General features: G+C 38.9%; 1 protein-coding gene across 1 annotated transcript in view; it reads right to left on the bottom strand.

Moving 5' to 3' along the window:
- KIAA1549 (KIAA1549 ortholog) overlaps nt 1-16,702 on the bottom strand; it is a 74,030-nt gene that overhangs the window by 28,205 nt on the left and 29,123 nt on the right. Inside the window, exons 8-9 of the mRNA XM_009587445.1 lie at nt 15,655-15,832; nt 13,243-13,427 (exon numbers count right to left, since the gene is read on the bottom strand). Coding sequence (XP_009585740.1) covers nt 13,243-13,427; nt 15,655-15,832 — 363 coding nt within the window. The remainder of the gene's footprint in view (nt 1-13,242; nt 13,428-15,654; nt 15,833-16,702) is intronic.

The raw sequence follows: 16,702 nt of genomic DNA, 5'->3' as shown, positions 1-16,702 counted from the left end.
ACACGTACAAAACCTTCTGTGTGTTCCTAGAGCTGATTTCCTGCAAAGTGAAGCATGTGTTGGAGTGTGTTTATGGGTGCGTCAGGTTCCAGATGTTTAAATGAACCCCCTTTCATAACGCTTGGCATGCCAACATAGCTAACTACAAACAGACTCGTCTGATGTCATGCCAAAGATAAGCTTGCCTAAGGAATATTCTGAAACAATCTCTTCAAAATATTTTCTCAGTAAGCAAACATTTTCCAAATGGTTCTTAGAAGGGATGTTGTAGTAGAGCAAACTGCCTATTTAGACCAGTAGATGGCAATAAAAGCTCTCCTGTAAAATCCAACAACTATCTGAATGGTTTCGGAGTTCGTTTCTCACAAAATGAGTAAGCTTATTATTTGAACAGATCTGGATGTCTTCCACTATACTCCATTTTTCTTGGACTTTACAACAGTCCCTTCAATTCAGCATTATGGGTGATTCAATTATTGAACTTACATAAATGACTGTAACCATTGATTCAAAAAGGCACTGTTGAGCTAGAACAAGGGAAGGTGTAACTGTTTCTCCATTTTTTGAGTCACAGCCACCTAGTGAACCCTTCCTGAAACTTCCTCCCTTCAGAGTTGAAACATTGTCTCCAGGATCTTGCTTGCTTTAAAAAAACACCCCCAACCTCCATGCTTCCCCCCCGCCCCAGTACTCCTGAGGACACCTTTTAGTTACCCCACCTCCACCTCTGATCTGTTTGTCCTTATGTCTATTCTCTTTGAAGATACCCCTGTGTGTGATACTCTTCCTTTGAACCCCTTCAGTGCTTTCCCTTCTTCCAACCCTTTCATTCTCCACCCTCATGCCTATACAGCCCTGCTGCTGATCCCTGATGATCACTTCCTCTACTTCATTATATTCCCCTCCTTTGCCTCCAGCCCCTTTGCTCCAAAGATGATGAGAGTCTTCACCATGCGCTGGGTGAAGGACGAAAAAAAATTTGGTGGTACTCTACCCTTTCCTAAGCACCCTTGACTTAACCTGCAAAATTACTACTCCTTTTTGAATAGTGTGATGGGTGGGGTGGGCAAGGACAATTAAAGAGACAAACATTCTAGTAATATTGGAATTACTAGTATGGTTTTATTAAGATTGCTGCATGTCTGAAGCATGCATTTCAACGTACCTTAGAGTTAACTCTAGCATGCTGGGTTTGTAAACCCTCTGGGGAGTAAAGCAACATGCAAAAATATAAATTTTTAATCTTTTAACTTTGAATAGTCTTATTCCTAGCTGCAGTCTAACATAACCTTTTATCTAAGCACAGTTACGGAAACAGATATATTTACGTGTACATGTATGTACACCATAGCACACCTATGCACAAATGTTTATCTGCAGACAGACCACAGAGAAGCTGAATTAAAAGACTTTAGTATTGCAAAAACAAACACTCACACTATAAGAAATGGCATAGTTAAGATTGTCTGAACAATCACAACTGGATCCTCTCATGCATAGGCATTGCAATAGAGTCTTGAGTTACAAAATCATAAATTAGTTTCTTCCACAGGATCCCTCTTGCTCTCTCCCACCCTGCTGGATCCTTGGCACAGGCCGGGCCTTCTGCTATTAGTCAAAGTTGCGTAGAATATAAGAATGTTATTTGTAGAACCAGGATATCCATCCCATCTATTTTCCTACAGTTGCAGCCAGTTAAACTGCTTATCTGGTCTTACTCTTCCTTGCCAGGCAGAACCAGCTTCTCCATCCTGCCCTCTTGCCCCTCTCTCCCTCTGCCTGCCAGTTTACATTATCCAAGAACCTGAGGCTCCTTATTCCTTTACCTGGCCTTGTAACAACCTCTGTGTACAGCAACAGAGAAAAAACCCTCTCAGCTTTTAAGGTACAGCTCTACAGAGCTTATATCCGTGGAACAGGTGTAATCCTATGAGAATTCACCTGGTAAACCTCTAACAAGTCTCTGTCAATCATATGCAAACATTTTCCCAAAGGTTTAAAACTTAGTCAGAAACGGGCGATTCCCCACAGAATCAGCAAAAGCATTCCCCTCACACAAAACAACCTTCTGATCCTCTTCCCTTTCCTTCCCCACCCTGCACTCCCAAAGGCTGAGAATATGCACTAGAGCTTCTCCAAAACGATTTTTAAAATTTGGACAGAGCACTCTATTTTCTCTTAACCTTGATCTCTGAAAGAACAAGCTGCTCTTACCTTAAAAAAAAGATTCAGTATGAAACTGATACTTGAATGGAAAACTTCGGCCTGAATGATTAAAATCTTGCAGAGTTCTGTACAGCCAAACAATAACATTTCCAGATATCTCCTGCTAAAAAAAGCTTAAGTTGGCACTATCAGCTCCAGCCAATATATGAACAGTATGAGAGACTGTATGCATGTGTGTATATGCATGCTTGCGCATCTGAATGAAAAAACATGATAGAAAAATATAATGTGAAAATACATATATATAAAACATGATACCTGACTGAATATGAAAAGATGGTCCTCAATGAAAAAATTGATAAAACAACTTATTAAAAATAATACCCATTATTTGAGAAATAGAAATACTAATATAATTACTACTGCAGAAACAACACTGACAGAAACCCACTTCGTTTTCTTAAAAAAAAAAAAAAAAATCTACACTGCTGATACCTCACCTCTTAGACCATGGCAACTTTATGACTTTAACTGAGAACTGACACTAACCAAAAATCTACATTTTCAGTGAAAAGTGTCTGAAGGACACAAACACAGTTCTGCTTTCTGCAAGACTAGATGGTCAAATCACTGAGACTTAGTGGAACGAATGACTAGTGTTGTTCCAGACTGAAGAGGTTTCCTACATTTTCTTAAGAATTTCTGTGTGCTACCTGCCGCATTCTTCCTTTTCTTTATATCAAGTTATGTAATGTAACAGACTGGATGACCTCTGCTCATCTTCCGACAGGTAGTCAAATACCATGTGTGGATCTGTCATCTACTACTCATAAATTAACCACCACCAAGGAAAGAATACAATCTCTTTTTAAGAGCACATTTGTGCTGATACCGCTACCTGTTTAGGTGCAGAAACTGAGCCTCTTTTTATCAGCCTCAAATGCTTTTACTTAAGACTGCACAAAACCAGTTTTAGCAAAGATTTCTTGTTTTAAACGTAAGTTATTAGAGAAGGTTTTAATTTGTTTTATCTTTATATATTTGTGAAAGGGAAAAGACAAACTACTCTGAAGCTTACCACCAAAATGAACATGTCTAAACTACCGCATTCGTAAGGTGTTGTATTATTATACAAATATAGAACCTGCTGAAATCTAAGGGGAAGATGATTTCAGATTGGTAAGTCAATACAGTGCTTTAATTCTGTTGTTACAGAAAAAAAAGTATTTGAAGTTCAATTCGTAGAAAAATCAAATAATTTCTGCAGAAGCCTACAAAGTCTGTGCACCTTGGTCAAGACTTACTCCATGAAAGCAGCTAATAGTTTCAGTATTGTTCAAGTTACAGAAATACAACATGGTTGCCAATAGATTGTTTTGCTAGATGCAGACACACACCAGGAAAGTCAACAATCTGTTTTCTCAAGAAAGCAAATACTGCACATACAGGTCAGTGAATAATTTCAGCAAAAAGCAGAAGAGAAAAATTACACTTACTCAGTATTCTTCCTGTAGTTCCTACAAGCGGCATTTGAATTTGGATATAATATGAAGAATACTGTATTAAGACAATTTTTTATTGATTTTATACCACAGTGTTGCCTTGTTCCTTGTAGAGCTAGACGCATTGAGCAGAGGCTGTTAAAATACATTTCTAAGGAAACAAAGCAGCTAAGCATGATTTAAAAAAAAAAACTTCAGTGTTGGTACATAATCTATGAACAGGACAGGAATCTCTTCAAAGAAGTCCTGCTGACTTATGACCTTATTAACATGCTAGCACATGGAATGCTAAAAAAATGACAGAGTAAAGAAACTTTACAGAAAAAAAAGTGTTTTCAAGTCTACTAGTTTAAACGCAGCAAGGCAATGAGAATCACTGTTCTTAAAATTAATGTGGGTTGAAGATGTAAGTCAGCTGATTTAGGATGGCTTAAAGCTATTAAACATTGCAAACTGTCTTCCACAATCTGAGATTCACACCACCAAACCCTTCTCCATACTCCCAGGGCACTATAGCATAGGTAGTGTGAATTCACTGCATTACTCTCATGATGCACCAGTAAGGACAATTATTTGCAGCTGCTAGTGTGCTTGCTAGGGTCTTCTTAATTTTAATTCATTTTTTTTACCATGCTTCTACTATCCCATGCAAGATGCCACCTATTTCTTCCTCCCACAAGGATCATTCATCCATACTGTTTGCAGTGACTGTTCCATGAGATATTTAAAACATCTACCAATCTACCAATAAATAAGAATTTAGAAGTACTGAGGCATGTTCACCTTTCTCAGTCTCATTTTCTTATTCAGCTCATTCTTCTAATGTCATTCCCATCCTTTACATAAGTACACCTTCTGTATTTTTGTTTACATTGCTTTCCTTCAACATAAAACACTTTGGGATCATAGCCAGGGACCGCCTGTAAAGTATGCATACAAATTATACATGCGATTCAATAATGATAACGCATACCTGAGTTAAGACACAAGAAATCTTTGTGGATGAAAAAAGCATATTAGAAGATCACAGAAGCAGAGTTCCATCTCCATAGCCTCCCTCAAAATACTGAAAGAAGACCCATTGGTATTTCTCAAGGTCTTTTTGTGCCATTGACACAATTTCCTATGAAATGGGATATGATGCAACCAACTTGTGCCATCAGCACAAACTCTTTCCTGGCCTACTTTAAAAAAAATACCAAGCATCACTGAGAAATGTGTAGAGGGATCCTTCACTGCTGCTGGTTTAGGAAATGTTTTTAAGCACCAAACCAAAAAAGGTCTCTAATTTCATTTAAATACCTTCACTTGATAACCATGTATATACGTAAAAAGAAGTGTATGTGCAATGGCAGTTCACTACATTGCCTCTTGGGTGGGATGCCATCACCTTCCCGTTACAGCTGTGTTACAGCCTGTACCCTCTATGACAAGCCCCATCTCAAAAAGAAACAGGACTTTGAGATCTGAGGGCCAAAAAAGGGGTGGTATGTACAAAATGCTGCCCATTTTCCCATCTCCGACGAAGTACCTCTTCATACAAATTACGCCTCATGTTTGTCATCACAACAGCACGTCTGTCAACTATCACAGTTACTGGGAATAGGTAAAGCAGTTGACCAAACATGTCCTTGTGGAGAAGAAACATGCTTATAGTTGCACGGGTTTCTACCATCAAGTCGGGGAAAAGTAGCGCACGGTATAGCCACTGCTGGCATGGAAAACCAGAACAGGCTAGTGTACAGCCTCTGGTCTGCCTTCCCTCCTCTGAAAAGTCAAAACTGTGGTTTACCGCTCACCACCAAAGAAATAGTAAGTAAAGCAGGAATCCCACAAAAAATACCACCTCAGGAATTTGGTTCCTGGAGTAGGATTAAAAACAAATAAAGAAACCCCCAAACTTACAAAACTTTATAAAGCCTGAAATTCCCAAGACACCTGTTCTGAAATATTTTCTTAAGACAGATTCTTCACGCAGATTTTCATCATCCCTCCTCTTCTCCTTTGTGCATTTCTTCCTGCCAGACAAATATTACCGTGACAGCTCAGTAAATTTCACAAAATACAAGAGGGATCACGTTGTTGAAAACCCGTAACTCTGAGTACATCTATGCCCACAGGCTGCTGGGATAACTGCTGTAACAGGCAGAATTTTGTGTCTGAATCACACAGAGTTTTAGCCTTCCTTCTCAGACAGAAATGCCGCAGGGTGGATGCTACCTTAATCATGGTTTGGTGAGGTTCCTTTGCACACTGGTTGGATGAAAGCGTCAGGAGTAAGTTAGAAAAAGATCACTAACTTTATAGGATAGACAGGTCACTGCTGTGTCTTGGTTCCACCAGTCTTTCATCCATAAGTTATGTCAAACAATTACTCCTCCAAGGCCACGTACACAATACCGACATCAACTGCAACCTCTAAGACAGGTAGCACAACACATCAAAAAAATTATAAATTAGGGAAACTCTTTTCTCAACTTGTGAAGCAAAAGAATACATTCATAACACAGCTCTCACCACCTGGACAGAGCACATACACAATAGTGTCCAGAAACACTTCCACTCCGCAAATGATGAGAAAAGTGCTAACAGACTTTTAAGGTAGAGCATTGGTCAGCAATTTTCATTTATTTTTGTACTGGTATCTTGTTGGGCTCAGTGACTTAAACACATTTATATATCTAAAAAGGGTTTAATGCACACAGAAAGAAAGTGTATTCATATATACTACAGAAATAATCTGCTTGCTCAAATGAAGCTACAAGCGAGTAGCAACATTAAAACCTTAGGAAACAATGATTTGGTATTGGCCCATTTCCTTGTTCCCAAAATAGCTAAATTCCACAGTAAACTATCATTTTTTGTTAGGAAAGACAGAATTTATTTCCCCAACATTATGTTTAGGGCAGTATAAAGTTTACCCGTATTTTGAAAATGGATTCTTTTTCTTTTTGGTTAACTGCTTTTCAAAAGTAGCCACTATATAAATGTCACTCTATAAATCCATGGGTCACCTACGTTTTGAATAGCATATGCAGTCTCGCACTTTCAAAAAGGATGGAAAAGAATTAGAAAATGTTCTAGCCTTTTCAAAGGCTAGCAGTTCCTTCAAAGGCCAGTTCAAAAGAATGGATAAGAAAACTGGGACTCCTCTATCTGGAAAAAGAGATGATAGAGATGGAAATATGACAGAGATTTGTAAGGTCAGGACTGGCAAGGAGCTAGTGCCTAGGAATCAGCTGTTCACTGTCCCCTCCAATACAAGGACTAGAGGGAATCACAGAAAACAAGGAGGTGGCAGGATAAAAACAAAATGAAAATAGATGATGTGATTCTTTGTATAACATGCTGTGGAAATCCCTGTCAGCAGCTCTGATGGGTTTAGAAGGACCGGACAAGTTCATGGAAGAGAAATCTGTTGAGGGTTGCTAAATATCACCACTTCTAGAGAAAGTCCCTTAGCCACAAATAACTGGAGGCTGAAAAGTTACTCAAGGCAAAGCATCACATCTACTTGCCCTGTTCTTCTCCTCTTCTATAGGCTTTGCTTTTGGCACCTGGGCTAGCTGGCCTTTTGGTCTGACCTCAGGACAGCTACTCAAATGTCTGTAAAAAAGCAGCTGGAGACATTTTACTTCTTATATCTAAGTGTGGTATTTTATTTCTACAATTTGTGAATAGTTAATCCTCATTACAGAAGAAGAGTTTCCACAAAAGAGCTCTTGCAGAGGAATTGCCATCAGAGAAATGTACTGTTAAGAAGTAATTATGATGTTGAATACTGTGTTCCTTGTTAGAATCCAGTTATTGACTCCGAAGCACCAGAACCTGTACGCCAATTCCAAAAAGACAACATTTTGGAGAGTTAGTTAAGGTTACTATTAGAAATGGATGACATTTGTTATGCAAACCGTAGGCACAGAACATGAATCTCTTGCAGAAACTCATGTCAGTTTTCAAGTAGTTTTTATAAGATTGGTGTCAGCTGCCTTTCTTAACATGAGTCTCTTTTGACTGGAATTATTCTGCAATGCAGAGCTGTTGCCTCCACATTATACAGATGAACAAAAGCATTACAGGATGTCAAAACATCACAAGAATTCTTTATACCAGGAGCAGAAGCCTAGTATTTAGCCTCCAGCAGGGCTGGCCTCTTTCATCCTGGGAACATCCAAGAGGTAGTCAACTGAATACACAATAATAAGCAAAACTCGCAATTCAGAGGTGTAAAGTTACACCTGACACATGAGATTCGGATATGAGATGTCCCTGCTTGGGGGGAAAAATAAAAATCCACACAAGCCTCCCTCAGACACCTTGCAGAACACATGACTCATTACCTGTAACCGTGAGCGACACATGGAGGTCTGGCTGGCTGTCAGAAGCAGTACAGATCAGAGCAGACACGCAAGGACTGGTAACAGTCCCCAGGTGATTACACATTAGCTGAAGTTTGCTGGCACACGACGCAAACTGGCAGCCCTCCAGCTCTGACACTATCTGCGCTACTGCTCAAGGAGAAGATGGGGTACTGTATGCTTTGTCCTAAGCTTTGTGGGGACTGAGCCACCCCACTTCTCCCACGCGTGAACACAGAGGAGGGGCACTGAGCTGGAGAGATGTGTTCAGCCTTTAAGAACCACAGTGGCGTGCAGAGGGCCCCAGAGAGGAGCAACTGCTGGCTGGAGAAGTAGGCTTTTTCCCCCTAGGGCTTTAGGATGCAGCCTTGGAAAAACTAGGAGCCGAGTAAGCAATTCAGTCCAAGTTAGCGCTGCAAAGGCAATGACTTCAGTATGCCCAGCATTTATAGGAGAACATCCAAGACCCTCTAAATAAACCATCAATGAGCTTGTCCACAGGTGTGAGATTCTTGTCATTAGGGCAGGGAGCCTTTCCATGAATAACTGTCTAGAGCTGAAACTACCTATGAAAAGTCCTAGCAAAGGATTTGACATTTTTTCTCCAAACGCTTGTACACAGCAGGGAAAGTGAAATCCCTAGTGAACCAGGTTCCATCTTAAATTTTGGATGTCCATAGAGAAAGAAATAATATTGCCAACTCTGTTTGCATTACAGATGATATGTAGGATGTTTGTTTTTTTTTTCTTTCTCTCCGGGGAAGAGAAAAAGGGGTTGACAGTGTTTTTGCACAAAAACGTCAGTAGTCCAGTACAGAGCAGAATGATGGTTTGGGCATTAAAGACATTTATCCATTTTCTCATCAGGAGGAAAAATAACCCATGGCAAAAATTCAACTGCCCACAAAAAAGTATAGCTTCTTTGCAAGAAAAAAAAGCTCAGACTGGGACAATGTTGTGGTGGATATATGCAATGGCAAGAGAGAGAATCCTGTAATTTAAAAATGCCACTTATGCATCTTTTTACTTCCAAAGGCAAAGACATCTTTATCCAATGCAACAACCCAGATGACATCAAGGTGAATTTCCAGTAGGATGCTATGGCTTACAGAACAAGTCATGAATACTTAATATACCCTTTAAGTATCTTAGTTCCACCTCGAAAAGAATTATCCTTGCACAGACCAATGAATCTTGCATAGAAATTCACTGCTCTGACCTGCTCCCTTAGCTCCCAGTTTAAAAAGGGTCCAAATAACTTTGATCTAAGCATGTTTTCCCCATCTAATCTCCAGAATGAAAAAGGTAACCTAATATTTTTCAGGTATTGTTATCCTGCTTTGAGGCAGAGGGATGGATTCGTTAATCAGAGGTCCTCTTTTCTTAATTATTACGTTATCTTCGAATTTTGTTTTGCTAGCATCAGTTCCCACAAAGTTTTCTTTCCTATGTATTTATGTTTATATTCACTTAAGTAGCAACTTCTGAGACTATCCAGAACTAAAACATCCCTTAGTATTGTTTGAGTTCAGGCTCTCTATATATCCTTTGCATAAGATAACATTATGAGCCTTTTTAAGAAGGACCCTTACGCCATCCTGTCTGCAAGATACTGATCCTGTGATGAAACCAGAAGGCCAGATGGAGAGAACAAAAACTGGTAGAGTGGCATGGTACACCCAATCTGCAGAACAGGCCTTCAGTGAATACACTCTACCCTGCCCACGTCATCACCTTAAAAGAAACATTTTCTTTCCTATTATCTGTATTATCTTTGAGAGTGACCTGGCCTTGAGGGTGGGGACAAGCAGCAAACCTGGACTCAAGCCCAGCTTCCGGGCTGCTATGGCACATAAATATAGATGCAATCTTGGGTACTTTTATGGGTTGTCACCGCAGGATCTGAATATTTTTTCAACACAGCTATGCCTGCTGAAGTGCGAAATACGCTATTATTGACAGTCACAAGTAAGGGACTGTGACCCAAATATTCTAAAGGGGTGTCCACAGGGCAGATAAGGGACCAAAGCAGGTTAACTGTGCTGGCATGGTACGCTGGCCAGTATGACTGAACTGTTGCATAAGACAACTACCTGGTGATCTTCACCTCACTGAGGTGTACCCTCGGGGCACACCCAAAAGGCATGTAGGGTCTTACTATCAACAGATGATAGTTCTGGTCTGCTTCACCAGAAAATAGACTGAGACACCTTATGACTTACTTTTAATGGTGGTCATAGGAACATGGAAATCATACCTACTCTGTAAAAGTAAACCTTTACATACAGAAGATTAAAATTAAAACTTAAATAATTATATTGTCTGAGTGCATATCAAAATATTTCAGGAAAAAGCAGGAGTTTAAAACCAGAGTTAAGTGATTAAGTGAAAGGAAGGAAGAAAGAAAAGATGGTACTAGAATACATATAAGGCTATAGAATCCAGGAAAATTTTTAGTGTCTTTAAAGCACCTCTCTGAAGAGAAGACTGCGAATTTGTAAAAGAGACTAAACTGAGAATAAAAAGCTCCTGCAAAACTTATGTCTTATTTATGTAATCTGCATTATCATACGTTACAGAAGTTCTCTCTTGATGTTTCAAGGAACCAGCCTTTTAGTGACAAAGTCTTTCCTCAGCAGCGTGAAGCAAACAGGCTTTCCTCTCACCCTACTCCCAACCTTGTTCCAGGCTTTTAAGTCACAGGTGACATAATTTGCTATCAGATGCTACTGTGAATTCTAACAGATTACTATGCTGCCCACTGATCTGCTATGTTAAAATGGCTAATTAAACACACTGAAAAAAAGACTGATGATACCTGTGGAGATCCACCAGTGCAGTACGATATCCTATTTCATCTGAACAAGAAAAGGGTGTCTCAGTTTCTTATCTTCCAACCAACACACATTTTCAAGTGCGAAACACCTTGTAGACTTATTACATGGTTGAAAAGAATTGTCTTATATTTCCAGTATGGATATGCCATGCATATGTTAATGAAATACTTTTATATTTATACGTTCCATTTCTATATTTACATTAAAAGAAAATTTTTTTAAAGATTAATGGAAGTGAGAAGAGCTAGCACTATAAATGCATCTTTATGGTTTTTACCAATGAAATATTGATTCCAAGAGAAAAACACAGATCTTTAACCTAAATATCCTTCCATTTACAGATGCAGTGCTTCACTTTCGTTTGGTACCAAAGTCAAGCTCTGTAAAAATGGAATGGAAATAATTGTGGCTGGGGTGAGGAAGGGGGAGCCTGAGTACATTTTTAAATTGAGCTTATTTACAGACCTAAATCCCCGACCACATGATTTCACTCCTTTGATCATTTCTTTGCAATTACTGTAATAAAAAGTATAAAAAACACTAACAATTTTGAAGGGCAGGACCTAATCATCTGTACTCTGTTGTGACTGTGTGGGGGTCTTCAGTGCTTGTTAAATATGCCCTATTTTGACCTGGAATTCCAACCCACTGTTTGAAGACATGAAGAAAGCCCAAAGACAGGCTGCTGCTAAGGAAGCCAGAGTACTACGTTTTTTCTGGATCTTGGGCAAAGGAGGAAATCGGTTTTCAAAGTAGGTTCTGCCAGTTGTTAATGTGCTAAGTGATAAAAATTTAAGATACTTTTTATTTCTTTACCTCATTTAGTATTAATGTATGAGACATCCACCGCCACAAGGATTGGACTAGTCCTTACTGGTTCTTTCTAGTTTGCTCACAGTGACTTCCCTAAAAAAGGCAAAGTGACAGGCTCCCTAGGTGAACTGAAATGAGACTTGCATACAAACAAGTTCAAGGCTTCTGACTCATGAATGATTAAAATGAAGAATACTATGGAAGCAGTAGAGAAAACCAACTGAGCCATTTTCCTAAAAGAAAGTAGAACTATGAAAGATGTTTCTGGCCTTACAGTCAACCCAACCCAACTGCTTTCTTACAAAAAGCCTGCGACAGCAGAGAGGTACTGAAAATGTATGTGATGAAATAGTGTACCAAGGGTAATGATCCCCTCTCGCCTTTTTTGTATGACCCTTCTCAAATTAGCTGAAACTACTGTGGGGAACTTCTGTGTTACATGTTACCACAGCACAGGTGAAACAAGGTACTGGGGGGGAAGTTCATCAAAGGGTACCACTTGTTGCCGACCTCGATTCTGACACTCAATCTGCAGTGGCAAGACAAGTGGAAGTTACTATTGATTTGTTCTGGCTGCTTTGGAAGTGCAACCGCTTTCTGCTTCTCTCATCTTTCACATCATTAATTATCTTGAAAGAGAGCATGGTGTACAGACAAGACTTGTTACGGAGAAAACTGTATGACTGAACATGAGGTGACAGTACAAGAACATGACTACAGTACCAGAGGATTAGCACAGGCAGATTATTTTGCCTTTAATAATGCCTCTGAAGGTATAGTCAGTAATAAGCATCTCTGACACACAGACTAGTTCTCTTCAGTTGTAAAAAGGAAAAGTAGGATTTGTAACCATTTAGTCACTTTTCCACTCTTTTTACTGAATACATCCTTTGTGAAAATCCTGGACCACATATTTTTTAATTTACATTTTGGGAAGGAAAGAGACAGACTACTGAATTTCTCACCATCCTAACTCAGTCCTTCAACACTCCAGCCAACACGCTCACCCATGCAGTTTCATGCAGATCCACCAATTAAAGTTCTAGTCCTGCAATAGGCTCTCACAACGGCAACACAAGAGCCCTGGCAGAACGCGGAGCAGCAAGAAAAGGCTATAGCAAATTCTAGTTCCAGCATAAGCTATAACGGATGGTGCGGTTTAGCTGTCAAATTAGTTTATAGCAGAAGATCTCCGAAGAAAAATTTAGCTTTCTGCAGAAAACAAGATCAGTTATTAAACACTCAGTATATTTCCTCTTATTCAGTCCTAGCCAAAGCCTTGAAATGAAACAATAAAGAAAGGTTCCTTTCAGCCTCAGTGCCCACATTTCAGAAAGATGTATCTATCTAATGCAGCATCATATACCTAGGAGAACAAATAAAACACTATGGGATTCTTCACTTCAAATATCATTTGACTTTTTTCCTTTTTCTTTTGTTTTTTAAACTGGAAGGCTCTGAAACTGTTTCCACATGCTATTTAAGGATGCTAGGTGTTCCCTAGACTCTCACATTCATTTATGCTCAGAATACTCAAGCTCCTCTCAGCACAGCTTCCCCTTTTACCTTCTGTCGCTGTTGAATGTTGCTCATCGTGTCTGGCTGAAACTCCAGTTTGTCTGTTCGACAAAGTTTCCAGTATAAAATAATAACGATCAGGAGCACCACAGCAACTGGGACTGCCACACCAACAATAATCCATAGGTTGCTATTCTGTGACTCTGAGGTGGACTCCTTCAGCTTCTCCACAGCTGTGAAGTTAAAAGGCAGACAGCAATTTTATGTGGTTATGTATTTTTGAATGAGGACACTTCAAGGTTATGTATTTTTATGTTCTTGTAAAGGGTAGTTAAAGAATTTATCAGAAACCAGCCACACATCACAGGAAATGTCATACCACTTATAAGCTAATGTATGTCATGCTCAGGAAGCATGAGGCAGATGATCGATTGTCCTGGCCTACCTTCTGAAGACCTGTGCTTAAATTACTAATGAAAATACACTTCTGCCACATCATTCTGTAACCCAAAACTGAGCTGACAGAGTGAAACGGGTCCAGAAAAATGACTTACCACTAACAAAGGTGAGAAGGACTTTCCAACCTTATTGCCGGTATCCTGCTTTAAGCAGTATTATCAGCTGCCTCTTCTCTTTAGTTACACATTATATATTTTGTTACCTTCCCCACCAATAAATCACAGTCAATTTGAAATCAGTAAGACCCTCCTCCCCAAGGTGTATAGTTCCGCATTTTTTATTACTTTGTTTCCTTTCTCTGTTTCATTGTCAGTGTGTAAGATCCTTTAGCCCCAAACAGAAGAAAAAACTACTGGAAAGCGTAATCAAACCAGTCATGCATGTAAAAAGTGAACTGCAAGAATCAACAAAACTTTCATTTGCTCTATTTTGCATAGTGGTTATATGTGGGACTAAAAACCACAGCAGTAATACATTTCTAGTCAGACTGATGCACTTTCTTAAAATTATGTTTTCACGTTAAAAACAGTATCTCTATGCAATCTTATTTTTATATATAATTTTTATTAATAGCCATTCTAATGATGAACCTAGAAATTAAAAGGAAAATATTATAATTCTTATATTTTATACATCTGACAGCTCATTTATGACATTACATTTTCTGTTATAAAAATAACCTTTTTTTAATCTAGTTTCTTCCAATAAAAAGAAACACTTAAAAAAAATTTCTATGATTCCATAGCTCTTAAAAGAGCTTTCTAATGATGTGCCAAAGTTTCAACATGCAGAATAAGCTATAAACACTTCATGAAGTTTGTTCAACACTTATACCATGTTTTGTAAAGGGAATTTATTCTTGCAACTTTTTTGCATTTCTGTCTAACCAATATTACAGTCCATTAACAGATATTAAGCAGACGTATATGAGCTACTGACCTATCTTTAAACTACCATTTTAATGAGGGACAAAATGTAGAAACACATCCAGATGGTCCCATTATTACTATTTTCTTTGTTTTCTTTCTGCAGAGAATTTTAAAAATCAGATGCGTGCTAGTTCTATGGGCAAAATACCCGGTGGTACAATGTAACTCATGCCTCCATATTGCACAGAAAACAGAAAAGGTAATTAAACATTCGTATCAATGAGGTATTTTGTAGATCATATACAAGTCTGTTACTGTTTTAAAATATTTTCAAATTTCTTTCCTAATCATAACATGAAATTTTGTGTAGGTCTTCTGGCTCACTCCTTACTGCAAATTACTTATATACCAAGCTTCCTGAATAAAGTCATTATATGACTTTATATGACCTGTCATATTTATTCTGATGTGTATCTAGTAAAAGATCACATTACTTTTATATTAAAATCTTTATTAAAAGATTACATTACTTATAGATTAGTGATGGAAAAACAAATAAAAACAAGGTCAATCATATTCAATGAAGGAAATAAACTGTTTCTTTTCGCTTATACCCTCCAAAATGCCCCAACTAACATTAGCCTACATCTTTCACTCACAGAAACGATAATTCAGACAAACAAAAAATAGTGACTTGGGTTAAACTTCACTTCCATTACTCAGCTAAAGGAAACACCCATTTCACTCTCACGCCCTCCCATCCCACAATCATGAGTTTTGTGCAAGCTCCTGGGCAAGATAAGCTGTACAGAAATACTGGACTAGCACAAAGAGATGAAAACGGCAAGAAGGTATCTAGCTAGCACACTATTTTTCTAGCACAAGCACTAAAGTGAATGCAGTGAGGCTTGCACTTCAAGACCCTGTTGTTCCAAGCTCAGCAGAGTCTTCAAGAAGCAAAAGAACACCACATAGGTCACTGCAAGACTGCTAAAATTCATTTCCTCAGGAGTGTCAAAATTGCAGCATCCCAAGAACAAAACACTGCAACAGTGGTCACTGTGCAGTGCCATAATCTCCAAAGCTAATGTCACCCTTCCTGTCTCCCTCTGCTGGCATCAGTGTGGCTTACGCTGTGCAACGGTGCCTTCAATGCGGTATCCGAGGATGATTGCAGCCCGCTGGATATCAACTCTGTTCATCAGGTCTGAGCACTTCAGAGCACTGAGTCTCTCTCCATCTTGGTCCTCCACAAAATAGATCAGCTCCACAGGGTTATCAACACCAACTAACCGTGACACGTTCACAATCTGAGAAGAAATTGGAAAGCTTTTACATTTTAAGTTGTATTTATTTGGGGCTCCCATACATTTGGTCTTTCAGTCTTCACCCTCACTCCCCCTTCCCTTCACAGGGCCTGGACCTTAAGGACACTTATCTAAAAAGAAACATTTGGAACAGCTTTGCCAAGATGGCATCAGTATCTGTCTTAATTGTCACTGTGTGTAATCCCTATTGCATAAAAAACATTCCACCTTGTATTATGATGTAGAAATGCAATTGCTGTTAAAGAAAATCCCTCTACCTGTGACACCAAAGAATATGATATTATACTAACCATGTAACTGCTGTGAACTGGTACAGTTTGGAAATTGCCAATATCCAGAGAAGTCTGATGGGAAGCCGAGCTGTGTGCAGTGCTCCAAAATACAGTATGCAGCAAAGGCAACATACACACAGGCTAGTTCTCTCATCTGAGAAGAGCTTAAGTCAACATTGGACAAGTATAGATACACAGAGCTAATATTCAGTAATAATAATTTGCTTCCAAACTAAAATTCAAGATATTTTCCCCTAACACTTACACAAAAGATTCTGAGTGGAAGTCTTCCAGGGGAAGACAACATTGCTGGAATAATGTATCAGTGTCTAATTACACAAGCACTACTGAAGTGCTCCAGGACCCTGGGAAATTTACAGAAATATCTATTTTGTAACTGAAAGGAAAATTTCCAGGGAAGCGACCCCTTGTATAATACATTTTTTTGGCAAACCTGAAGTTTCCATTTTTTTTCCTATTTGTTTCATGACAACATACAGATCCAGTATTGAAGTAAGAGAACTGCTTTCACTCTAAAGATGCCAACACCATGCCACCCTGGAAGCCTCTACTACCTTTA

The sequence above is a fragment of the Fulmarus glacialis genome, unplaced genomic scaffold, assembly GCF_000690835.1.
Source record: "Fulmarus glacialis isolate BGI_N327 unplaced genomic scaffold, ASM69083v1 scaffold10531, whole genome shotgun sequence".
Lineage (NCBI taxonomy): Eukaryota > Metazoa > Chordata > Aves > Procellariiformes > Procellariidae > Fulmarus > Fulmarus glacialis.
This window is presented reverse-complemented; position numbering and strand designations above follow the sequence as displayed.